General features: G+C 38.5%; 2 protein-coding genes across 2 annotated transcripts; both read left to right on the forward strand.

The window, feature by feature from the left end:
* Positions 1–47: 47 nt before the first annotated feature.
* LOC146489934 (uncharacterized protein CXorf65 homolog) lies at positions 48–4161 on the forward strand. The gene is made up of 5 exons (XM_085119154.1): positions 48–247; positions 980–1066; positions 2451–2567; positions 3193–3261; positions 3472–4161. The coding sequence occupies exons 1-5, from the start codon at positions 223–225 to the stop codon at positions 3726–3728; spliced, it is 555 nt and encodes a 184-aa protein (XP_084975280.1). The 5' UTR covers positions 48–222; the 3' UTR covers positions 3729–4161.
* Positions 4162–7505: 3344 nt separating this feature from the next.
* LOC146489935 (uncharacterized) lies at positions 7506–26807 on the forward strand. The gene is made up of 19 exons (XM_085084876.1): positions 7506–7608; positions 10840–11191; positions 12268–12328; positions 12701–13242; positions 13776–14072; positions 14462–14684; positions 15371–15648; positions 15923–15974; positions 17177–17727; positions 18347–18643; positions 18854–19156; positions 20039–20204; positions 21021–21226; positions 21646–21830; positions 22644–23081; positions 23640–23851; positions 24341–24381; positions 24858–24954; positions 25418–26807. Exons 1-19 carry the CDS (start codon positions 7582–7584, stop codon positions 25602–25604), a joined length of 4515 nt encoding a protein of 1504 aa, XP_084941002.1. The 5' UTR covers positions 7506–7581; the 3' UTR covers positions 25605–26807.
* Positions 26808–26890: the final 83 nt, after the last annotated feature.

Genomic DNA, 26890 nt, shown 5'->3' on the forward strand with positions numbered 1-26890 from the left:
ATCAAAATTCCCTGTCACTTTCCGGCAGGTGCGCTATTCAGAATTCACGTTTCCAAGGCAAACAATCACCAAAGCGTGTCTTTTTGTTCCAGCGGTACATACATTTTATCACAAAAAAAGAAGGACTTTGCTTGAGATTTTTTCAATTCCATGGCATAGGATTTCGTGGTATTTTATTCGGTTTGGCGACTCGCGAACGCTTCGCCCTTTTCAGCTGGAGGGATGTTTATAACAGTGAGGTTTGCAGGTTAGGCAAATCTTTCCTCATATTGTATAACAACTTAGGTACAAAATATACTTACCTTGGGCGAAGCTACCTAGGCTTGCTGAAAATAACAGCACCCTAAGTTAGTATAGCAAATGAGGTGCTGTGTTCAAATTTATGGTTTAAAGTCGGAAGCGACTGAAAGGTGAGTTTTTCTTTTTCAAAGACGTTACAAACAAAAGGCGAACGGAGGAGATATCTCAGTTAAAGGCATTAATTGAACAATGACGCTTTCTATAATGCGCCTCATAAGGTTTTAGAAGAAGGTAAGTAACTTGGAACTAATGAGGTTTTATAAGATAAAAAAATATGTATATACATATATATATAACCTTGCTATACTCAGTTAAAAACATCCAAGCGCATGAAAATTAGGTTGCAACAAAAGCAAACAGATATTATATCTAAACGGAAATTCTCTTTGTTTTCCTTCTGAGAGGCCGAATATATTGGCACAAGGCCATTGGGGGAGAGCAATTTAAGTTCACCACTGAATTTTTACTGGTTTACTAAAACTTTTTACACTAATCGTTTTATATTTTTCCATCATGCATTATAAGCTACATGAGAAAAAGCGACGATTATGCTTAATTTTGTCCATTGACTACTGTGACAAACTGTCAAACTTTCGACAGATTACATTCATACAATACGCTCATGTTGATTATCATTTTCTCATAGAGAAATAATATTGTTCTACTGTTCTATTTTCAGACGACAAAATCGAGCTTTTTAATCCAAACTGTCGAAATTGTCTTCTTCTCAACAATATCAAGGAGAGATGCGATTGTGAGGACGACGGTAATAATTCAAATTATTTAACTGTTTGAAAACATCGTACCTTTTAATTTATACGAGTTCCCTTAAATTTTGTTGAGTAGAATTAATTTCGCAATATCAGCGAACGGCTTTTAGTTTGTTTTGGCAACTTCAGGGAAATTATGGTCAGTAATCGGAGGCTTCAAATTTTAGCATCACATGTTCTCGATACATAACTTTTCCATATCGCGTAAACTGCGAAGATGACCCACCAGAAAAGTACCTGAACCTCTGGGGCCTTGATAACAAGAGTATTAGGGGATTTTCTATTCATTTACAACGGAGGAAATATTAATTTTTTTTTCTCAGAGAGTGATTAATCATGTAAATTGCCATGCTTTAAACTATTGCTAGTCCGCGAACAATAACTAGTAAAAACAAAAAAAAAAGCAATTAAATCCATGGAAAGTCGGTGAAGTAACAGTGCTTTCTTTGTCTATGGATTAGCCATTAAGTCAGGCTTTGAATTAAGATAACTCCGGATTTATAAATGAAATGTATCACGCATTGGATTTATTAAAATTCTGTGACAGATGGAAATTTTTCGGTTTTATGAGAAATAACACTGCTTATATAAAGAGTCCAGTTTTGCATTTTTTTAAAATTTTTTGTTGTTGTTATTGTTGTTTTTTTTGCTTTGGTGATCTGTCGCACCCGACATAAAGCCAGCAAAACATCAATCGGGAAGGGCGATTGGGAGCGAAAAAAGAAAGTCAGAGAAAAAAAGGAGGGATTTTTTTCTCACACTTTTTTCGCTACCATGCCCCCCTCCAGATAATTAACGCCTGCTTCGCAGGCTAGCCGCCATAAACACTTGACAGTCACTATCTTCTTTCTTCCTTTGTCCTGTCATGCGATGACACTCATACTGTATGACAGCCGGGCTCAATTCCCGTCCATTTGTGTATAACCTTGCTGTGTTAGTTTGTATTGCATGTGAGGTCTCTCTCGCTTCCGCTCCCCCTACTGGTGTCAGCGAAAATGCGCAAAATTGGTTAATTTGCAAACTTGTGTACTATAAAAGTACATATGACAGCGTGATTGTGGCGGTTAGTTGAAGATGACCAGGATAGAAATGAAATGAATTTTTCTTCTTTTTTTTTTTAGAAATTTATTAAGATCCTGCACCTTTTGGTTAAAAGTTGATGGCCTTTCTCTTCGAGATCGCTATCCAAATAAAAAAAAAGGCCGGCCTGATTTATTTGACAGTTCAACCGTTTTCTTGACAAGTGTGTGGTACACCTATAAATTTAGAAAAACGTATAAGTCTGTCGAGTTATCCATTCATGATAGTAACAGGAGCATGTCTGAATACCATAGCTCATCGGTCATGAGGTTTAATTGAAGATTCGTTTTTTTTTTTCAGATTTCATAGATCTTTCTGATGAGAGTGGCTTACTAAAACATCTTCAGCGTCATCCTCTTGACTACGGGACCAAGTATCTGAATGAAAGGGAGATTCTTATCCTTGTGAAAGGAGAAAGTATGAGATTCCATGTTTATCCTTATGCAGAACGCCATTTGACCATCCTTTCTTCAAATACCGATAAACCACAGACTCCAGATTTTAGCAAACGCCCCAAAATTTCTTCATCGCTAACCTTCAAATTCTTCACCTGAACTAGTATCAAAGCTTTCCTCACGCTTTGAGTATTTAGGCTCAAAACTGTACGGAGCTACTGCGAAATCTCCTTTCGCAGACGCCGTGTTAAAAAAATCCCCGACACCGCAGTAACGTCACCAACTCCTATGAAACATTGCGAAAGAAAACATGGCGGCGAGCGAAATTTTTAAACTGAGAATTAAACGCTTCGCATTCCAACCAGTTTTAAAAGTATCGAAGTAAAACCCAAGGAACAGTTAAGTAAGATACTATAAGTATCTTTTGGCACTACAACCGTTTTTCAGCCGATATTCCCTTTTTAAAAGTGTTTCACATTCGAACCACTAGCTTTTGTTTGAACAGCATGCGTACGATTGTTTTCGAAAATTATATTTTCAGTCACATTCTGAACGACCATAACCTAAGATTGTCAATTATGGCTTTAAGTTGAATAATCTTTAGTTTATTCAGCTTTTTACCAATGCGTTCCACTTCTACCTCGCAGAAACTGATGGCGAGAATATGACCTTTGTTCCTCTACTGGAAGGAATGGAATCCAATAAAGCATTCCTTGGTAAGAAACTTAATTTTGACTTTGAAACTTAACGTAGTTCTAGTGGCGTAAACCATCAACGTCACTGTAGATTTACTGACCGAACAGTCAGCTGAAATTCGTCATGTCCATCAGCCTGTCTGCGTTTTCTATTTATTTATTTATTTATTTATTTATTTATTTATTTATTTATTTATTTATTTATTCGCATAGCATCTTTTTTTTTTTCAGAACGACTCAATCCACCACCGCCAAAACCAGAGAAAGTGCGCTCAGCATCCCCAAGCAAGCTATTCAATGACGGAGCGCGAGGAAAGAGAGCATCACTAGCACCCAGGCCCAAACAAAACCAACTGGCTCCTCCACCGAGCTCAACAAGATCACTGTCCCCTGGAAGGAGGGGCAGTAGAATGAGGAGCCAAAGTGTGCAACTCGCCCAATCCCCAGTTCCGGGTGGTTCCTTTAATCCTTCCAGACGAGCCCGGTAGCGTTTATGGTCATTTAAGTTGAAATATAAAGCACTGTTATGCTGTGAAAGGACTTTTTCACAGAAATTTTAACTCTGCCTTTGAAGCACGATGTGAGAAATTGTATGTATCGCTGAATCGTTTTCTTGATTATTGCTTGACGCCTGAGGCTCAAAAGATCATCGTGTTTCGTGTTTAATTAATTAATTAATTAATTAATTATAATGAATATATAAAGCCTCTTAAAAGAGTTTTGAGGTTCATGCAACAACAACTTTATTCCAAATGTCATGATGTTCTCTCAGTATTCATTTCTTTCTCTCAGATGTAACGGACGAGTAACGCCATTTCAGAATCAAAGCTTTTTTAGCCGCTGAATAGAAGTTTCAGTCTGATCAATTAATTCATTGTAATTCACAAGTAGAAGATGAATAAAAAGAATTATTTATACCGGTGCATCTTCCTCTGAATCTAAAATTAATGCTAATGATGGAGTATAGCATAATTGCACCTTGAACAATCATGCATGGCTTGGAATACTGATACTTAAATGTAAATGGGAAACCCACCCTCAATTTTTCAGAAACAGCCTTCTAAAATATTAAGTTAGCTGTCAGAGCACGCACCTTGTGCATTGCTTTGCACAACACTGACACCCAAGAAGGCTTGATTGGATTTTCAGTACTGATACCTTCCAAGTCCGATCACGAAACGCAACACATGAAAAAGGAACTATTCCGGCTCCCGGTTTACAAGAAAAAGACCAGAGACTCAGTGAAGTGAGCTACGATGGCAACGCAATGACGTAATTGCCTTTTTACTTGACTTGATTTTCTTGAAATCTAGAGGTTTGTTTTCACAACCATACCGTGTTTAAACTAGTTCTATGAGAGAGTTTTATTGACATTTTTTGTTGTTTTTGGCTGTTACACTGTAAAGGTAACATATTATGTTTACTGAACATCACGGGGAGCTAGCAATAAACTTCACCGCTCCAGTCAGATCAACTCGCAGATAACTCCACGGTGCGAATGGATTACAAGTTTGCTTCTTTCAGCTCCTTCAACAGCACGGGAGAGCTTTTTTTAGATCTTATCCGTTTTAGACAATGATAGGAACAATTTGAAATGGCCGGCATTGACTACGAACCACATTTCAGATTCGATAATTAGAGGAGTTTTTCCAAGAATTGTTTTCCATCCTTTACTTCGACGCCACCCTCGACCCAAGTGTCATGTTTATTCAGCCTTGTCAAACGCTGCAATATATCACAAAGGTTTTCGAGCCTTTTCCGTTTAGTCACGTGGTACATACTTGTTATCTTTTCGTGTTTCCCCCTCTGAATAAAAGTGAATGTAAATTTGTTTGCATTTCGATTCTATGGTGGTTTTTGCTTCGCCCAATTTCTGATGTCTGTATTGGCAGTGGTTTTGACAGTCTATTTCAATCCTTGTTTTGAATTGAAACCTCCGATTCAAAGATACTTCCGGTAAATTATAAAAGCCAATCAGATTTCGATTCGCTATCTTTTGACACTGATTAACCCAGAGGTCTTGCTTCCTTGGTGCTGAACAAAACATAGTCCCTTGAAACGAGATTGTACCGACCCCAGAACCATTCTCGTCCCCAGAGCCCCCACGGTTATTTATTCCACACAGAGATTTTGCGCTAAACAGTGACTGTAATTCAATGCTTATTGTATTTATCATAATGCAATTAATTTATTCAGGGTACTTATTATCATTGTAATTCGAGAGTCCACACTCTTCTTTGTTGATGTCAAAACCATTCTTTTGCAATAGATGGAACAACGATCTCCCCCATGGCCACCGCCGTAGGGGAGATCGCTGGGGAGTGTATCGTCTTCTGGGCGGTGGGAAGTTGACAAGGAGCAGTTTACCTGCTGAGTTATCAATAAAGCACCGTAATCTAAAGGGCTGGCCACGAAAACAGATCAATGAAACGATTTAATTAAGGAATGGGAAAAAGGCACGACAGCAACAACGTCGTGGCTGGCGGAATAGCTGCATTTCAGAACTTATCAAAACGCGCCGGCTTATTGGCGGACCAATCGCACGCGAAAACACAATTCGCGTAACCAAATATGGGAGCAACACAAAAGTATCCCGGATGTAAAAAACAATAGGAACGCTCATTGCAAACTATAAGTGGGTAAGATTCTTTACTGTCGGCCTTTTGAGAGAACGAAGTGCGTCAGGATCTATTCCAAATAAGCCCCAGTGGGTGAATAGATAACAGCAAAATGTGAAAAGGTGCAGTGTGAAAAAGAACTGCTCTTAGGCAGCGATAAAACAACTGTCAAATTCAGCGAACGAACCGTTTTGAGTTGATTTTAACGTTATGTATTTTCTGCGTGGATTTAGAAACTAAGATAAGTGATGGAATATATAAACGTACTGGGGTTATGATATTTGTTAAAGTTTCAAAGCAATATTCACCATTTATTTCTAGAAAAAGTACAGTAAACGCTTAAACAAGCGACGCTCATCAATGCTCATCATTCAATTTTTCAGCGACGTGTTTCCCTGCTACTTTATCTAGTCTTCCCTTCACTTTCAATACCAATTAATGTTGTATGTTGAGTGATAAAAGAAAATATGTTAATCTTAAAATAATGACAAAATAAACAACCGGGGAGGCAGCTGGTAAAGAGTAAAGACTTTCTTTTCGTGATCATTTTGTTTTTAGTTCTCTTTTCGTTCGTTTGTTTTCCTTATTTATTTTTTGGTTTGATTTTCTTATCAAACATTTCACCAGTGAGTTATATAAAACAAACCGAACATCGAATGATTTTTTCGGGACATGAGTTGATGTTTTACAAGTGTTCTTCTTCAAGAATTTATTGAATACAGCAGTCACTCATCCTTTAGGTTTCTCCTAGCCTACGCAGCAAACGTTTCCATGGGTTTTTGTGCGTTTTCACCGCAAGGCGCGCGCTCAGAAAGGGAAAAATTTACAGAACCCTACAGAGACGCAGGCTAAACAGGCTAGCTTAATCGGCATAATTTCACTCCCCTAAGTCTGGTTGTCGTGATCAACTTGTAGCAGACAGCTCGAGGATATTTCAGATCTAAAAATAATCTTTAGACAATATGGCCAATGCCAAAAGCGTTTTAAATCAAACGCCTACGACAACTTCAAGACGTCGTACTCAAATCGGAACTTCATTCGCTGACATTTAATAGTGATTACATTTTGTGGACACACAAGACATCTGGTTGGTTTCCCCCACGTCAATAAGAAAAAAGGAAAGGAATAACAAAAAAAAAACATTATTAAAACAAATTCCAAATGGAAGGACTTGAGAGACATGAACTTGAATGCAAATCAGGAACTCAGCCGCCGTTTAATTGTTATGTTGTTTTGTTCAGAGCATTCACTATTGAGTTAGGCAAATGGATTCACATAAACGCGGTAGACTAATAAACTGAGTATTGTTATCACATGTAGTTCTAAGCAGCTGCAGCCAGCTGTTTCCAGTAGTTTAAACAGTGAAAACATCGTTCTGATCGAAAAGTTTGGAAAGTTTTCAGTGTTTTCAACGCTGAGAAAAGGGGAAAATATACTGAGCTGTACACTAACTGTTTAACCGGATAAAACGAGAAGCGCGAATCTTATATATTCTTTCAATAAATTTCTAACGTCATCATTGCCAATGATGGGTCTGCCAATTGAACACTGAATTGCAGAGAGAATTCATTGTCTGCTGCTCGACTTGATGAATATAAAGTGCTGCTATTACATGATTGAAAATATAGCGATCTGCCAAACTGTTGTCTTCTTCTAAATGCACTAGTTAGCGTTCTGTCTGTTTCAGCTCGTTTGGGTTCGTTTTGGTTAAAGTCTGGTTAAGATGGACTGTGCTTGGATCATTTTGCTGGTACGTAAATACACTGAGCTAAAAAAAGTGATAAAAGACCTTTTGTCTAAAGCGCAAGGTTTCCTCTAAAAATTACTCCATTTCTGTCAGTTGGCGCTTAAAAGAATAGCACCAAGAAAATCAACTTTTATGTAGGCACTTATTACAACTTATGATGAATGAGTTTCGCAGTAGAAGAGTCAGTGTTTTCCGAACCAGTGAAAATAGTTTGGCAGCTGTTTCACTACCAATCGGTCAGTTAGGGTACCGCCAACGGGGATCTTATAAAAAAATTCTATAAAACCATAGTTGGTCCGGGAGTTGGTATACTATGATAAAACTGATCTCCGAAGGAGATCTATGCGTGGCCACTTTTGATCATGAGAGTGCATGGTTTGTGCAACCACAAATGCTAATTTTCACTGAACAGTAATTAACAATTATTTACTGAAGTGGAGGTGAATAGTGAGGGATATTTACCGAGCCGCAAAGCGGCGAGATAAATATCCATCATTTTCACCGACCCTGAGGCGAATAATTGTTTTAGTATATACCACACAAGCTGAATAACTAATGTAACAAAAAATTATTTTACTTCTGACAATATATAGCGACAAAGGGTATGAAATTTTAAAATCTCGCGCACCACGCGGTAAGCGATTTCTTATTGTAGAAAGTTCCGTCTCGCTTTCTTTCACTTTTTTTGACAGTTGTTTAGTTCCTAGGGCGTCATTTCTTCAATTTTTATGTGAAATTCGTCTTGTTGTTGAAACCATGCTGAAAATATTAGATGTTTCATTGAGTCACTGTAATTTTAGTGCTCGGCAGTTGTCGTGAACAAGGAATTGTATTTTCATTTTTCCCCTTAGAAGATGAGGTTGAAAAGATTAAATAAGTTACCATTTTTAAAATGCCGTCAAACCAAACTTCTGATTGCCATTTATGTATTATTATTATTATTATTATTATTATTATTATTATTATTATTATTATTATTATTATTATTATTATTATTATTATTATTATTATTATTATTTTAACAGCCGCCTCGTTTATCGAAATAATTTCCTCTTAAGTAACCGTGGCGAAACGGGAAGCCATATTGTTTCTCTTCGGCTGCTCGGAGGTGGATGTTATAGATTCTCCTGTCGATTTGACAGATGAATAGGCAGACAAGTCATTTGCCGAGTTTTTGCCAGACGTAAGCGATTTCCACCGGAAGTTAAATTTTACTCTGATTGACAGGATATTGCTGCTGACGTAACCACCAACCTCGACACGTTTTTTAAGCTTTTTGAATCCTGACCTGGAGAAAAAAACAAACTTCCAAAATATATAGTTTTGGGTATCTGTGATGTAACTGCCGGAGAGGCACTACGTCCGTTAAACTGAAGCCACCCCTGAAGGTACACGATAACCTTCAGCGGCCGCCATCGGGGAATTGCCAAGTGGCAACTAAATAGATGTTCGTCGGAAATTGGCATCAGGCTGTTAGAATGGAATTTGAGTACATTACTACAAACAACAGTAAATGGAAAGAGAGCTTATAAATGAGTCAATGATCAATTTCTGCAGTTGCGAAAAACCTGAAAAATTCAGGCTTCATTACGGGATTCGAACCCATGACCTCAGCGATACTGGTGCAGTGCCCTACCAATTGAGCTATCAAGCCAAACTGAGAGCTGGTCATAATGTGACTGAGATTCGCTATATTTCCGATGAGGTTATGAGATAATTTAAGTGACAAGCGTATAAGCCTCGGAAAGCGATAACCTGCGCTGGACCCGAAGGCCTTCAAGTGCAGACTGCAAAGGATTTGCCGTGGCCTAATGTAAAAAATACTCGCTACGCCGGCAGGGCATCAGAATTTTTATTTTTTCATAATTTACCCTTGTTTTTTCTATTGACAGATTCACACCACTTTCACGTTCGTGGCCTCGGGTAAGTCAACGCTCTTTGCTCTTTTATAACGGGTAGATGCAGCTGTACAGGTAAATTCATGACGACAAGGTTAACTCAGTGTTAAACACTACCTACCCTCGGCTCTTTGAATTCAGAACTCTTAAGATTCTGCACTTTCAAAAGTGAATAAGGGAGATGTCTCCCTATCATGATGCATTTTCAGATAAGACCCAATGCCGGCTTAGCATTTTTCTGTATCCCTTATACTAAAACAATGCCAATCTTGACTCCTCAAAACATAATGAAGGCTGTGCGCTTCACTCTTGCTATTACAAATCAGTCTTCGTTTTTTGTCCTTAAAAGCGATGATCACCGTACAGTGTTTTGTTTCCCTTGTCCCTCAATCTCCTGAAAGTGAGCCGTTCAGTTGCATCGGTTATAAAAAAAAAAGCAGACAAAAGTTATACTGACACTAATCTACAAGGCTTAATTTTAACACTTATCTGGACTGCTGATCAAGTTTTTTATTTGTTTCGGGAAGGAGAGGTTGGGAAGGGAGAGCATTCTGCACGCCCTCCATAATTCCACGAGTGTATTAAGACTTTGACTAACTTGGAAGTTGAATAATACACACAACAGGATCTGATGACGCCACAAGAAGTGAAAAGTTCGTCATGAGTTCCAATTGCAAACGTTTGCCATTTTGAATCTGCCATCTTTAATTTCTTGATTTCTTCGAAACCTAAGAAATTAAAGCCACCAAACTGATTAACCAAAAAAGTAATGAAAGCTTATAGAACAACATTAACATACTTTTAAGAATATCAAGGTTATCGTCATTGCAAAAAGGCCACTTTTTAGAAATCTCCTTGTGGGTAACATTAAATGTCATGAACATTGGTCTGTAAACACCAAATTGTTCCCAAATAAATTTCAGGAAAAGTCAGGGAAGTATAGTGACGCCTACCAACATATTAAAAACGTTATAAACTTTAAAATTTCGCACGTAGAATTTATCCTGGTCTAGGTAATGCAAGAGAGGTAATGTTATTGATAAATTGCAAGCGATCTGTTTGCGTATGTTTTACTTTGCAACAAGTTCGAAGACGGAAGACGTCGTTATAAGGACGGATTTGAACATCGGGTCCACATTAAGATGTATACAAAGCATAGTGAACTCGGAAACACCGGAGAAAAGGCAATGAAATGTAAAGTTACGCCTTTTTCTGCTAAAAAAAATGGGTCGGACAGGCAATGGGGAACAAAGCATTTAATGGCGATTTTATCTGCCTTCAGCATTTCCACACAATACAGAGCAATAGTTTTTTCTTTCCCGTTAATCAAAGTTAGATTGAATACGATATTTTAGACAATTTTGCAGAAAATATCCTGAGGCTAGTCAATGGAAATTGGAAAGGAGAGGGAAGAGTAGAGGTGTTTTACAATGGCACTTGGGGAACTGTTTGTGACGATTTCTGGGATATAAATGACGCGCGGGTCGTTTGTCGTCAACTTGGGTTCCACGAGGCTCTCAGTGCTCCTAGACGTGCTCATTTTGGCGAGGGAAGTGGCGCCACATGGCTGAACAAGTTACAATGTGTTGGTACTGAACGCACCATTACAGATTGTCAGCACAACGGATGGAATAATAAGAATTGTAAACATATAAAAGATGCATCAGTGATCTGCTCTAGGAAGTTAAGTAAGAGTTTTAAAATATGTTTTCTTCATATCTAAGTTTTCACGGTTACTATAAACCACAGCTATTCTACTGCCCGAGAAACTCCGCTTACACCTTGAAAAAAAATTGCGATTACCTCTAAAAAGCCGCCTGCTTTCCCTCAAGAAAATAGTGTCACAAGAATCATAGAAAGTAAATCTGTATCTACATGGTTAACGTTTGAATAAAGCCTCAAAATGCAGAAAATTAACTCTGATCATTCTCATAAGACATCCACTAATGCCCGTAGAGATTCGTTATCTGAGTTCCGATTTGACGCACTACATATCGGCACCGTGTGCAATGCAATACAGGCTGTATTGCATTGCTACATTGCCTGGATCATATTTTGTAGGGATTATTGTCAGAAAACCTAAATTTTATTGTTTAGCTTTAATTTAGTACATGTGTTGTTGAAATCTGAACCATGTAAAGACGTACAGTAGACGCTCTTCATGGGCGAGCGCTGAATAATAAATTTCGTTCGCGTATTTGAAGGAAGCTGAGGGGGAAAGGGGGGGGGGGGCAGGAAATGAGAGCCCCCCTCCTTTATTTCTCAGCCAGTCGTCCTCTCCCTTAGGGTCACTTTTGACTCGTTCCAGCCCTCTCGCGCTTCCTCGCCCAAGATGACAGCAACGAAGGATTATTCAGCACTCCCGCTCCAAAAATACGCCTACATTGCAGGCTAGAATGTTTTTGGTAGTTGTTTCCTTCGAGTTTATGCAACCAAAGAGAAAACACGGACAACATATGCAGTCTACAGAAACCGCATAAAATATTACCTGTTTTGGTGAAAGTAGTTAACAGAGTCCATATCTGAGGGGACTGGATAAACGTATCTATTTTAAGTCGCTGGAGTGGGCAATTCTCGAAATGTGGTCCAATCGGCCGCGGGCTAGTTCTGCGGAAGGATACAAACGGGTAAAGGAAAGTGTGATCTCCATCCGCAAAAGAACATTAAAAAAATATATACGATTGAATGAATACGTGCGGGCTTTTAAAGACCGACCCTCTTGTTTTAGTAGGCCTTAAATTTACCAACAATACGCTTTTTTCAGAGTTTATGGCATTCAAAAATCTTGGCCACTGGCTTCTGGATGGCAGAGAATACAACATAAGGTGGGTCATACAAGTCGTATCGTTACTAGCATAGTAAGTAAGTAAGTAATTAAAATGGTAAATGCATGAACTCTGAAACTGTGTTATGCGGAAGCTTAGATGGCTTAGCTACGAGAGCAACGTCTCAACCACAGAACTAACAAAGCCTGCTTGATTTTGTTACGATCAACTTACTCGAACAACAAATTTTGCCAGCGCATAATCGAGGTAACTTATACGGGAGCAACGTCCTTTATATACTGTTTCCTGACAAAGGTCGAAAAATACAGCTTGCACTACTAAGAAAAACAAGACAAAAATATTAATACACTTCATTACATCTTTTGTTGAAATACAAATTCGGGTAATCACGAATTTGTTTTCATGTTGTAGCTATAATGGATCGCCTTCTTTTACCGAAGGACGATGTCCTGACAGTAAAGCCCCCATCTTTAACCAGTCAATGCCTTTCGCCATTGCACCGATCGTCAATCTTAGCAACGGAAGTTTTACTATATCCTGTTGGGTAAAGCAAACAAAATGGAGCCCTGATGAGATTGGAGTGATTTATGGCGACTGGCATCCACCGTGGCAGTTCCTACTAGGCACCATAAATCAGAGTATTGAATTCCACCGTCATACCACTGGAAGTGAAGAATGGTTTTCATTCCAAAGTAATAATGTTTCTTTGCGTGCGTGGACACACGTGGTAGTCACTTGGCACAACGACACAGGTACTGTGTTAATCTATGCCGACGGTAAAGAAAGAGGCAGGAAAAGGTATGCTCCTAGTGAAACGTTTTACGGACCGACGGGTGAGCCATATAAGATTGGGAATGACGGTCTTAGTGACAACCATCAGTTTCACGGATCAGTGATGGATCTTTACGTCTTTGACCGGGCATTGTCGCCATATGAAGTTGCTACGTTAAGAGGTACAAAAATCCTGGATTTATTGACAAATACATATGTTAACAATATTTAAGGGAAGCAATTTCAAAGTAACGTGGCTGTATAAAAGAATATTAAGAAGAATTTAGATGCAAGTCCTTTGATAGGCCGATCGATCAAGCTACAGACTATCTTTGTTTTAAACTGTTTTTGAGTGTGTCATCATCTATTCATTTTCAATACTTAATATCTCTTAATATGGCAACGTTTTGCAGATATAAAGGTTTGTGAGCCATTAAATGGAAATTCAAACTAATTGGAGGTCTATGTAACAGTGTAGGTCTGATGCAGATGGAGATATCACGTGCGCCGGTAACCAGAGGCCAGTATTATTCCCCCAATTACTTGAAAAAGATTGTTTATTCTATTTCTTGCTTAATTGCCTGTGAAATAAAACAAAAACAGAATGAAGATGTTTATTTAGCAACGCATATGATTCGGCTTTAGAAAACAGTAACAACAAATAAATTACAACATTTCCTATCAATCTCTCTCGTTGTTTTCCAATTATTTCCAGGTATCCCAGTACTCGTAGACCAGGTGAGGGAGTTAGCGGGAGGAACTGTTGTCGTCAAATGGGAACCTCCCTTGGAAGGGGCGTGTCCAGTTGTAAGTTACAATGTCTACCATAGAGAGGTTTTCTCGCGCGAAGAAAAAGGCAAATGGAACAAAGTGACCGTCAACAGAAATACCACTAACTACACCTTTTACCTTAACTGTTGGAAAGAATATGAAATAGTAGTTACCTCAGTAAATACCAATGAGGAAAGTGCTTTCAACGACAGCGAAGTGTGGAAATTTAGAACCAGAGGAGGTAGGAAAAAAATATAATTTTTAAATGACTATGGAACAGTTTCTTGTTGAAGTAATTATTTAGTAATATGGGAGCTAATTGCGTCTAATGTACCCTAATAATGCAGTTTTATGCCTCTATCTTGTATTCGGATGATTATACAATTGACCCGACACAATGGGATAAGCCAGGTTTCCTCCTGTGAATTTCCTCCCATTTTGCTCGCATTTAAGTCCATTTTTGGTCTCTCCTTAGTTTATCAAATTCTCAGGCCGGCGTTTTAATACCTGAGAAATAACTAAATTGAATCACTTTAACTGTATAAGATGCTTTAGTCATTACAAAAAAGACCTCGTTTGGACATCACCTTCATTTTCATGTAAAGGTGATTTTGCTTTTGTTGAATACAGAAAACAACTGCTGCGTTGACGTGGATTGGCATATCACCCAATATCAACCCGGCTGGGCAAATTGCACACTAGGAAGATACCTGAATGGACTATGGACTGTTTCAACTTCGTATCATAACGGAATGCACCTTGTCACTAAAGGAAGATGCTGCACGCCCCCACAGGAGTACCAGGTTGAAACACTTGTTTGCCAAACAATGGACTGGAAATCTTCACTAAGAGGGTAAATTAAAGAAGTGATTTCAATATGCAGTAGACTTCTGCTATCTCGGACATCGATTGTATCGACCTTCTCGCTGCCTTGAAGGTGGACTTTCACTGGATACACTTTACAATGGTTCACAACCAGCTGTTTTGAACTCATGATTTCTCAATGTACGAGATAGGAAGAATCTACTGTATATATTAAGAATATATCTCAAAATAAAGACACGCACGACTTTCTGTAAGGTGAAAGCATGATTATGTATCACATGGACACAACCACTTTTCTAAAGGTCTGGGCAAACCATTAAAACTCGTTTCAGCTAGGTCGAAAGTCAACTCACTTGAGTAAACTTCTCGAAATCTATTTATAAACGTCCATAAAAGTACAATAGTTGATTCCTATTTTATTAAACCTCCAATTTGAAGCTTTCTCGTCATTCCAATGTCCTTTCAAATAGAATAACCTAACATTGACTTAAATTCTTGTCTTTTAAAGCTGCACTAAGGTTGTGATAAGGACTCCCGATTGGAGTTCCAATCCTGCTGAGAGCATCTATATATAACGATACAGAGGTTTCTCAACTGAGGGTAATTGTTGTTACATTGAGGATGACTTATCCAATAAAATCCAGTGTCTGCCAACTACATGTACTTACCGTGTTGTTACTCTTGTCATTTATTTCCTTATCTGTGGATCTTTAGAGAACACACCTGGGCTTCCTGTCCTGACGGATATTTTCTACGAGGATTTTATTATTCAAATGACACCTACCTACATAGCATTGAAAAAGCAACGTGCTGCAGGCCTGAAAACTTCAAAAACATTCCCCTGGATTGTGTCGAACACAATGTGAACATTTCATTTTCTGGAAAATGGAGGAAGTGTGAAGACTGGTCTTATCTGGCGGGCCTGTACAAAGGAGATTGTGACGGGCTGAACTGTACTGAAGCTTTCAGATGCTGCAGGATGCCTCCCCCAGGTAAAGCCTATATTTAGCATCTGATTTGTAGAATCGAATGACATACCTTCAGTAAACGCAAATGGCATCTGTGCACTCACCAGTATGCGGGTCACTTTCTGTTTGCTTGACAGTTCAGTTCATTACAGCATTGTACCGAGTTTGCCGGAAATTGTCTCCCGCCTTTTATCTGAGAAATTTATTTTCAGTAATTTTATTTCAGTTATTTCCCTTTTTTGTGAGCTTAACCTATCAAGAAAAAAATCACCGTCACCATTCTTTTTTTCTTTTCCAGAGATGGTAGTCCTTGGCCACTGGCTACTAAGTGGCCATGATCGAGATATAAGGTTTGTTAACAGACGGCTAACCTAAGCGTGAACTTGGAGGGTGTGATGAATTCATTTAAAACAATTGGCTATGTTTATATGTTGCCGGTGCCAAATGTGAAATGGAAATCTTCAGAAAAATAAGTATAATACAACTTTTACATCTGGTCAAGATTCTTGAACATATCCGGAAATTGTGTCAAGATATTTTTTGAGGTTCTCATTGTAGTTAAACTTCAATGGCTCAAATTTAAACCCCCAGCAGATAATTTAGGAGGCTTTTTACCGTCAACCGTCAAATAATGGCAATTTTTTCTTGGCAATTGGAAACATTTGGACCGGATTACTTTAACCTTCAAGGATCTGATTAGAAATTTAACCATCAACGACATATCTGTCAAACGTAAAAGCCATGCCCAAGTCCTTTCAAACCCTTAGTATCACGTTGGATATCGATTTATCCTAAGACATTAACCACTCAGTCTTTGCAATGTGTATTCACTTACAATAATCAAATATATAAGATCTACCATTTGAATGAATACGACTAAAAGCAGCTGGTATCAACAGATATTAATCGTTCAGTGTAGCTTGCATTATTGGAACACATCGTCTCAGTAACAGTGCTAAACATTGATTGAAGAACGCCGTTTGAAATCTTCAAAGTGTTGATTAGCTTATCATTGGCTGGTATGCGGTTCCCTCATAATCCGATTATACTTTTAGTTTCTTGTCCATCAGTCATGTTTGATGTAAACTAGACTTTCTACTTTTCTGTGTTCTGGAGATGTCATAAGCATAATTGGACAATACTTGTTTGACGTGTTCAAAGCTTCATTTAATAGCCAGTGCGCATATTACATGTACATTCATATGCTAATGCTTTATCTGGATCCTCGTAGCCCTATAGGAGTACGACTCATACGACATCTGTATCAAGTCTCTCAGGCAAGAAAAGGCGTTGTTTTTTTGATTGTCAGTTGATAGGCTATCATCGCTAACTATGTTATGGGTAGCTCTTTTCGACATATTGCGACATATTTCTATTTTAATACAACATCGGTTAACCCGGCAAAAAATTCAGTATTGCATCAAATGGACAGTTCAATTGATTGCTCAAAAACTGAATCTGCGTAAAATCGCAATTTGACACGATAAAAACGTGATAAAAACGTGATCAAGATTGCGTTCTGTCTTGTTGATTGACTGTTCCTGCTTTTCAGTTTTAGCGGATCACCATCCTTTATTGAAGGATGGTGTCCAGGAAGCAAGGCTCCCATATTTAACCAATCAAATTCCTTCGCTACTGGCCCGATAATCCATCTTAACAGCAGGAGTTTTACCATTTCTTGTTGGATAAATCCAACAAATTGGCTAATTGAAGACTTGGTAGTGTTCTATAACGACTGGCATTATCCATGGCAGTTTTACCTGGGCATTAAAAACAGGAAACTTGATTTCGAGCGTCACAGCCACGTTAAGGAGTACAGATGGTACAAGATTGTCAGTAAAACAGAAGTTGCTTTGAACAGTTGGACACACGTGATAATGACGTGGGATCACGTGAAAGGGACATCCTTAATTTACGCTAATGGTATTGAAGTAGGCCAGAGAACATATCCTCCAAGTGACACATTTTTCTTCGAACCCACGGGAAAGGCGTACGGGATTGGTAATGATGGTCACCATAAGGATCACCAGTTCTACGGATCAGTGATGGACCTTTACGTCTTTGGCACGGCATTGTCCCCAGATGAAATCAGTAAGCTACGAGGTATGTGTTTCAGTATGTGGTTAGAGGACTAGAATTTCCCAGTATTCGGGCACGAATTTAGCGAAACGCTTTATCTATCAGTTGTGTGGAAGAGGTAACCTTCACTGTATTCTTGCCTTAAGAGTTGGGGGTAAAGAAAGACTTGAAAATGAAACATTTTTTGTGACATAAAATCTGCTGACCTTTCAAGGACAATCTACCAATAAGTCAAGGCACCGGACTTAGTTGGAGCGATATCCTGGGTTCACGCAACCCGAGTTTACCTTCTCTTTACGTTTGTAAAAATCCACGGGTGTGCCCCCTTTCAGTTGAAAAGTTTGGAATATTTGCACCCACACTATTTAATCATGATAACGACTTTGACGATGGACGAGAATTGACGACTCCTACGAAAATGAAGATGATGATGATGATGATGATGTATCTGAGAAGGGAGCCTGAAAACTATCTGGACAGCTCAGCGCACATGCTCTGCTGACCTAAAGCATTTACATTTACTAGTGATTTCATTGTATATTTGGTCGTTTAATGGTGCACGACCATTAACTTAATTTTCGAGTTTCCTATCAATTTATTGATAAATGTAATGACAGATGTTTCCAATTACAATTTTGCCAAGGTGTTCCCATGGTCATAGGGAGGGCCAAGGAAGTAAAAGGCAGCGCTGTTGCAGTCAGATGGGAACCACCTTTTGAGGGCATTTGTCCAGTTGAGAGATATCATGTCTTCTATAGAGAAGTGATTTCACCCACAGAAAAAAGCAAATGGAACCTGAGAACTGTCAGCGGCAACACGACAAGCTTTACCCTTTATCTTGACTGCTGGAAAGAGTATGACGTAACAGTTACCTCGCTAAATGCATACAGAGAGAGTGAAGTGAGTGCCAGCAACATATGGAACTTCAAAATAACCAGCGGTAAGACAAGCCTAATGACAACCTTCATCCGTGGGTTTTGAAGCGCACCTATAAAGCAGGTGCCATTGTGAGACTTAATAAGTTCATTGGACAGCCACGGTCAGGAGCATGTTGAATTTTTGGATAATCTTACAGGAGAATAACTTTTTTGGGGCTATTTTAAACTGTAATAATTAAAATTTTTTCCTTCATATTCCTTTAATGTTGCAGATTTACCTTCGCCTCCAACCATAATCAACGAAAAAGCGGAAACATTGAGCTGTGATGTCAACATTACTTGGAGTAAGCCTGTTGATAATGGATGTCCATTCACCATGTATTCAGTTTACTACCGACATATTCAGCCGCAAGAAAGAGGTGCATCTTGGCTTGAGGTTCAAATCGTTGATGTTTTAAAGACCCATTATGTTCTATCATTGAGCTGTAACACGCAGTATGCGATCGAAATGTCCGCCTGGAATGACCTGGGACAGAGCGACAGATCTAAGCAATGGATAATAAAAACAAAATCAGGCAAGTTTCCAAGTATTTGCACTCTTACCATGCTCTGCATGAGCTACATTAAGGTCTCGGTAATGAAATCTAAGATGGTGGTATACGAGGCCATCTGTCTGGGCCAAATAAAACCACAGCTCTTCTACTCATACGTAACTCGGGTACATTGCATATGTAGAAGTCGCATGGTGTGCATTTAATAACAGTCTTCAATGTGCCAGTGTACTTGACGGTGAAAACTAAAAGCAACGACTGAATGAAAGTGTAAGGTTATTTTTTACGGTTGTTCTGGAAAATGGAAGGTCCCGGCTGAAGAAAACGGCCGGATCTTGGCTCAAAACGAAATAAATCTTGGAACAAATGAGACCAGAACAAACGGAGTTATGATCGAAACAACTACTTGAACTATTGTGCTTCTAGGCGTTAGTAAATATAAACGTTAATAAAAGGGCAATGTAAGATTATTTTAAACTTCTTGGTGCAAAGGACACATTGCTAAAGTGAACGGCTTCTGTAAACTTCCGGTTGGGAAGATATAACATCTTTTTTTCTGACCGAAAACTCTCATAGTTTGCGCTGGTCCTAAAATGTCTACCTTACAACGCGCTGGCTGTGTTCTGAATAGTATACGTAAGGACAGTTTTTCCACTCTGAAGTAGTCTTTTCATTTCTCTGCATCCCAAAAGTTCTCTGATAGTAATGAAAGAGTCATATTAGTGAAGATTAAATGACGTATCTGTCTACCTTTTGCTTCTGTATATACGGAAGTTGAAATGTCATTTTTGTGCATGCCCCTAATCAAATACGGCACAGAGCTGCCCTCAGTAACTTAGACCTTTTCAAACCATGATAACTAACACCTTTCGTGACAAAAGACCTTTACCTTTTCAACGTTTTCAGATCCCAGCTTTGGCACGTCTCCGACCCCAACAAGAGGCAAGCTTCTTTCCACATCGCAATTAGCTGGTTTGATATCGGCTTTGGTTGTCCTTCTTATAGTCACTCTTATATTGCATCGAAAAGTAACGTACAGGAAGCAACTGGCGCGTAACTCAAGATGTAGGAGGTAATCGACATACGTTTCAAAGTATTTGTAATTCTACTTCAGTGTAAGTCGGCTAACTATGATCATCTGGGTGAGTCTAGTCCAAAAAATTGTCATTGGCTGACAATTTGATAACTTGAGAGGGAGTTATCCAAATGTCACTTAATGTCACCTCAAACAGTCCTTCTCAGGACTACACTCAACCAGATGATCACTGACAGTTTATCCACTTGTGAGTTGATTCCTGGGTTCAGGATGTTTACAGTTTTGCATTAGAAACTGGTCATAATAGTTAGCCGGTTAAATTCTGTACAGAAAAGCTTTTATTTTGGCTTTCAGTTGCAAATTGCTTAAAAGAGGATACTGGAAAGAGGGTGAAAGCGTTCAGCAATTTCCTGGGTTCTGTGGTCACCAAGTGACTTGCCCTAAAACAGAGAATGGTTTTTACATATTCACCCGAAAGTTTTCTTTAGTTTACCCTTCCTTCTAGAAAAAAGCCCTGGAATGGAATTTAATTAAACTCAAGAAAAAAAGTAATTATTATAATAAACAAATTTTACCCTAGAAAAAGTAATTTGACGCATGGACGCCACCTTTGCCTTGCCATCATCAGTCGCGGTTGTTTAAAGGTACGGCGTGAACATTTTTCAAAAAAGTGATACCGAGATAAAATGTTTCCTCAGTGCAGCCAATGCTCAAACATGACGAAGCTGACGGCTGCTGAACTGCATATTTAGAAGGAAATTATAATTGGTTGTGACCAATATCAAACATTTAAAATCCAGAATGCAACGTAGGGCTGTTCGCTGGATAAATAATTTGATGCTGTTCTTACAGATCAAAGTTGACCATTGTCCCCCTTCGCCAATGGGAAGTTCTGCCAGAGCAGGTGGAGTTCAAGGAGGAGATTGGACGTGGCGCATTTGGTAAAGTGTTAAGAGGAATTTTCAGAGAGGCCCCTGGAATCGAAGTATTTTATAAGTCAAGAACGCAGTCTGTCGACTTCAAAGAAGGCAGGACAGTAGCTGTTAAAAAGTTGGGGGGTAAGTGGTTCTCTTCCTCTCACAAGGACAACTATACATTACTAGGAAGTGAATATAATGGTGCTAATGTCATTTTTAAACTACATAAAGCCACGCGTTAGCGGACAAAGAATAGATTTGAACGTGCTTTGTTCGATGGAGAGGTCAAAAGCGCTAAAGCGGCCAAACTCCAGAGATGGGTCATAAACAGATAATTAAGATGGCAAAGCTGGGAAGGCTGAATGCCATTTAACCAAGGTTAATCGCTTTCTATAGTTTATTGGTTAAACCAGATTGCACTAGGATTTAAGTGTTAGCTATTTACCTAGTTAGTTCAAAATATGCAAAACTAAAAGGATCACAAGAGAGATCAATCAAAGAGAGTCAATCAAACACCCCTCTAATACTCTATTTTGATTTCAATCTAATTTTATTTACAGACCCGACTGATAAAGAAGCCAGGGAACAGCTCCTGGAGGAAATTGAGCTCATGAAAGCAATCGGCTCACATCCAAACGTCGTGAGCATGTTGGGTTTTTGGGATAACACAGACCCCATCTTTCTGTTGCTAGAATATATCCCTTATGGGGATCTACTAAACTGGCTTAGAAACAAGAGAACAAAGGTACGATTTTTGGCAGATAACTGCCAGTAGATTGCAGTAGCCGGTAAAGGTTAAATCCCCTAAAATACTGGCAGTGTGTTCTGAGTACTTCGAGAGATCCTTGAAACATTGTTTCATAATGTTTCAAATAAACCTTTGAAAACGTTGGACAACCCACAATATAGAAGATGTTTGGACAACCGCATTCCTATTAAGCTAAAAAGACGGTGCCGTAGCGACTATTAGCAAACAAAAAGAGCAATATTCAAAGAATGAACCTTAATTTATACTAATAATAATAATAATAATAATAATAATAATAATAATAATAATAATAATAATAATAATAATAATAACAATAATAATAATAATAATATTTATCCAGGGAGCCCACTCGCCTCGGCAGTTTTCAGTGGGGCCCTGCAAATTAAAAATAAAATAAAAAATAAAATTACCTAAAAAATGATTACCTAAAAAATAATTTACATTGAATGTAAGTACTAGTTTCTTTTAATACCTGTTGTTCATTCGTTTTCCATCCAGAAACACTGTCACTCCCTTCCTCATTTTAGTTGTCTTACTGTAGAACATACTTAAGGTGGCCTCTTGGCAGTGAAGACTGCATTAAGAATAAACTACTCCACCACCCGTGTTTAGCTCATGTAACGAATGATAGCAATATTGGCTATCCCTCTGAACTTGTTTCAACTCTTGTAAAGACCTCAAATGGCCTAATATATATTTGCTAAATAGCTACGACTATGGAATTTTACTCTGCGTATTTTCTTTTTTTTTATTACAAGCTTTGCGTTTCTTTCCATTTTCTTTCTCTAGAAAAGCTATCGGAAGCCATACGATAACAGAGATTTTACATTAGACGCTGAAAACATACAAATTTGCAGTGGAGATGATTCTAAAGCATCATTGTCTGACATCACCAGAGACGGGGACGGATTTGTTAGCTGTCGCGACAACATGAATGCTAAAGATGCTAAGATTTGTAGTGCGCTTGACAGCTCCAACAAGTTTTTTGCTGATAACATGAAAGAAAGTGAGGAGTCAGATGACCGCCGTGGGGAGACAAACGTGGATCACACTGAATACAGGAGTAATGAAGAACTGGTTTTCTCTTGTAAGTTAATATATAAAAATGTCCCTCAGGAAACTGCAGAAGATGGAGAAGAAAACGGTTGTCTTGGAGATGAGCCAGCAGATGACGATTTCTCGGCGAAGGATCTTCTTCGTTTTGCTTGGCAAATAGCGCAGGGAATGGTAAAAATATTATAAGTGAATATTTAGTTGCGGCATTTTGTATTTTACCTGTAAAACACTATAACAGAACCACATTATGTCAAAAAAAAGGGGGGGGGGGCCTCAACCTCCTCCACAATAGCTCAATGCACGAGACCTTGCGCCGAGTGCTTTTGCTGGAGAGATTTAGAATTGTGTTTAAGGCAACGGAAAACGTGAAATTCGCGTTATCATTTCTTGAAAAAATAAGTACAAAGATGAAAATAATACAAAACAATTCTTAACTTCGATGGCAACGCCTAACTACTTAATTTTACTGACATACTGAAAACAGTGAGAGGCAAATATAGGGTAAACATGTTCAGGTGGTTTCTTTCTGGTTCATTTTCTTCATAGTGCAATTTAGGACGGAGGAAAGTTATCACTCACCTCTCTCTCTCTCTCTCTCTCTCTCTCTCTCTCTCTCTCTCTCTCTCTCTCTCTCTCTCTCTCTCTCTCTCTCTCTCTCTCTCTCTCTCTCTCTCTCTCGCACTAGTTGTTTATTTATTTATTTATTTATTTACTGTTTTTCCATCTCAGAGCTTCCTGTCAAGTAAAGGATTTGTTCATCGTGATTTAGCGGCACGAAATATTCTCCTTGGCGAGGGGAAAGTTGTCAAAATTTCTGATTTTGGGCTGATGCGTCACATTCAGGAAGAAAATCACAACCTCAAGAAAGGACAAAAAATACCCGTGAAATGGATGGCACCCGAGGCACTTTTTAACAGTGAATACACCATGAAAAGCGATGTGTAGGTGTTGCAGCATACATTTTATTTGGATACTGTTAACACATTTAGTGTCTGTTTTTAATTAGCCCAACCAATTACTATGAACGGTCCTTACCTGGGAGTGTCTCTTGTTGCAATCTCGGGTGATCAACTTTAAAGCAACAGTGTCCAGGTTGTTTGACTGCTTTGAAAGATGCTCCTCAAAGGACCGACACCAGTAACAATTAGAACGTTAGGCTAGAAGGCAATGAAAATATCAGTTGGAAGTCGTCAAAATGCTGTGATCTTCAACTCGGCTTACTCTACAACTTACAAAACCCTCGATGGTTTTTATCCTTTCTTGTATTCTTTAGGTGGTACTCACGTTGCAGGTTCTATCATCTGTTTTAGCCATGTTTAATAGTGACATCCTTTCTGTCACATTCGTTACAATTTTATTTTAATCTGTCATTTTCTCTCCCAAATTACAACGTACAGACTTTTCTGAAAGGAATTTCATTTTTCTTTTAGATGGTCTTTTGGCATTCTGCTCTGGGAACTTGCCACAATGGGTAAGAGAAGAAAGTATGAGCTTTTATTTTATTACTTCCTGTCCTGTGACTGTAATGACGCTAGCAATAAATAAATAAATTAATTAATTAATTAACTAATTAATTAATTAATTAATTGATGCTTTCAAGTAGAAATTAACATGATTGGTTGACCTATGTGACTGACAGATTGACCTAATCTTTAATTGCTTCCACGTTTGATTGCCTTGTTGCTTGCCCACTTGCCGTTTTGCCTTCCCACTTGCTTGTTTCCTCGTTTGATTTCTTGGTTGATTGATTGTTTGTTTTCTATTATAGTGACAGACGGTGAAATTGCAACTCGTGATATCAAACCTTTATTTACATTATAAACATATTTTATCCTGTTATGGATTAGCGTTTTCCTCAGGCTCAATATGAGGGAAAGAGAAAAAAAGAACGGCTCAAATCAAGTCAATCTGAAAACTTAATCGTATCATGAAAACCTCTCATTGCAGGAGGAAATCCTTATCCTGGAATAAACAACAAACAGATGTACAGTCTTCTTAAGACGGGATATCGCATGCAAAAACCAAATACGTGTTCAGATGAACTGTAAGTTGTTGTTTTTGTTCCTTTGGGTTCCTTTTATGATGTTCATGCATGTGTGATTTGTTACGGGTGTGCTCACCGAGGATAACTAAGCTGTTGTAGCAAACAAGAGTTGCATCATCATAATCATCATCATCGTCATCATCATCATTATCATCAGCCGAATAACCAAGTAATAGGAAACAGGATGCTATGAGCACAACCTACCACTACACTTTTGTGGCCACAATTGCTTGGCAAACCTGTGAAAAGTGCAATGCGAGTTAAGACCAGTTAAATTGAATCAGGTACGCAAGGCTTACCTATGTTTCGTGTATACTATTGAATCGGTGATGATAAACATCAGCCAGTTATAAAAATCTCATTTAATCTCATTTATCTTGTTAGAGAACGTGTATAAAGAAGCCTTTATTGATATACAACCCCTCTATTAAACATTACATAATGCTGCCTACCTCTTTGTTAGATTTGAACTGGTGCTGGATTGTTGGAGTGAGACGTCCAGTGAGCGACCAACATTTGATCAGGTGACCAAATTATTGGAGGCGATGCTAATGAAGGATACTCCTTACTTTGATCCTGAATTACTGGACGAATCGAATGATTATTACAGTGAGATTCCAGAAGAGGATGCTGTTGTGGACGCCACCTAGCCGAGGAGTTTCACTGACTCATTGATTCACTCAGCAGCAACAATGTTGTCATTGAGTAAAAGTACAAAGGAAGAGAAATGATTCTGAACATTCAATTGATCGTTTAGCTTGTAGCAGTTTTAGTGGAACGGTTAGCTTGAAATGCAATTTTTTTTATTGAATCAATTATTATTAAACCCATTTCGTGCTGTTTATGATAAAACTTGTAATTGCAAGACGTTTTTATAGGTATAAAAATAATATATGTTTAATGTTTACGCCACCATACCATACTTTAGTTATAATATTGCCCGTTTTAGTATTCAAAATAACATTTGAAACGCTTATATAATCTTGCATAGCAAAAAAATGTTATATTATATTAAGAACACAAAACAAAAAAAGGGTAAACTAATTGTGCCACTTTTGTTGTCAAGGCATGTGCACTGGAAGGTTGTTCTTGCAGCCCCAACAAAGCGTGTGATAAAATTAATACCAAAGAACAAAAACCATTTCTATCAGTAAACGATGTGATGAGTGCATGACTTGGGGATGAAAAAGAAAGGTGGGAAAAATACATGAAAGCATGGTAAGTTTTCTGATACAAGCATAATTACAGTAAAAACAACACAAGAGCAATAATAGAGCAGGAATGCACTCATGGTGAGAACGGTTGCATCCAATGCACCAGTTTAATTCAGGTTCGTTCCATGGCTCGGTGTCACATGCAGGTTGCGCGTGTTTCAGGCTCTCATCCTTGCTCCGAGAAATTTGTCCCCTGACACTGTTGTTTTTCCCTCTCCTCCAGTGAATCACACTTCATTTCGACCCAAAGCTTGCAGAAACATCTTGCCGCCTTCCAGCTTATCGGAACAAAGTTATACGTGAAATGCCATCAACGAAACAGTCACTGTTGTTAAAGGGAATCTTTACTCTGACAACAAACTTTGACGTTAAAGTGCCCATAACCCCAAAAATAAATCTTTGCACCTGTTTGAAATGCATTGACCCTTTTTGCGCCTTTTTTCAACTAAATCTTGACTTTTTATAAGCTGTAAAAGTTACGAAATCTAGCCATCATCTGTCCCATGACCGAGCTGGTAAGGGGCATGGGTCTATTCCTTACATGACGTCACAAACTGCTTTCCATGCATTTTCACAAAGACGTAATACAATGCAAATCAGTTTTTGACCTCAAGTAAGGAATAGACTCATGCCCCTTACTAGCTCGGTCATGGGACAGATGATGGCTAGATTTCGTAACTTTTACAGCCTATAAAAAGTCAAGATTTGGTTGATAAAAGGCG

This window comes from Pavona decussata, unplaced genomic scaffold (genome assembly GCF_977016875.1).
Source record: "Pavona decussata unplaced genomic scaffold, jaPavDecu1.1 SCAFFOLD_2, whole genome shotgun sequence".
Taxonomy (NCBI): Eukaryota; Metazoa; Cnidaria; class Anthozoa; order Scleractinia; family Agariciidae; genus Pavona; species Pavona decussata.

What these genes read in the sequence shown, in the direction of transcription:
- LOC146489935 (XM_085084876.1), top strand. Translation starts at nt 7,582, where the DNA reads ATGGACTGTGCTTGGATCATTTTGCTG. An exon ending in TGAAGTTGCTACGTTAAGAG is followed by an intron (nt 13,243 to 13,775) that starts GTACAAAAATCC and finishes AATTATTTCCAG; the next exon opens with GTATCCCAGTACTCGTAGAC. An exon ending in CTGCAGGATGCCTCCCCCAG is followed by an intron (nt 15,649 to 15,922) that starts GTAAAGCCTATA and finishes TTTCTTTTCCAG; the next exon opens with AGATGGTAGTCCTTGGCCAC.
- LOC146489934 (XM_085119154.1), top strand. Translation starts at nt 223, where the DNA reads ATGTTTATAACAGTGAGGTTTGCAG. An exon ending in ATGCGATTGTGAGGACGACG is followed by an intron (nt 1,067 to 2,450) that starts GTAATAATTCAA and finishes TTTTTTTTTCAG; the next exon opens with ATTTCATAGATCTTTCTGAT. An exon ending in TATCCTTGTGAAAGGAGAAA is followed by an intron (nt 2,568 to 3,192) that starts GTATGAGATTCC and finishes TCTACCTCGCAG; the next exon opens with AAACTGATGGCGAGAATATG.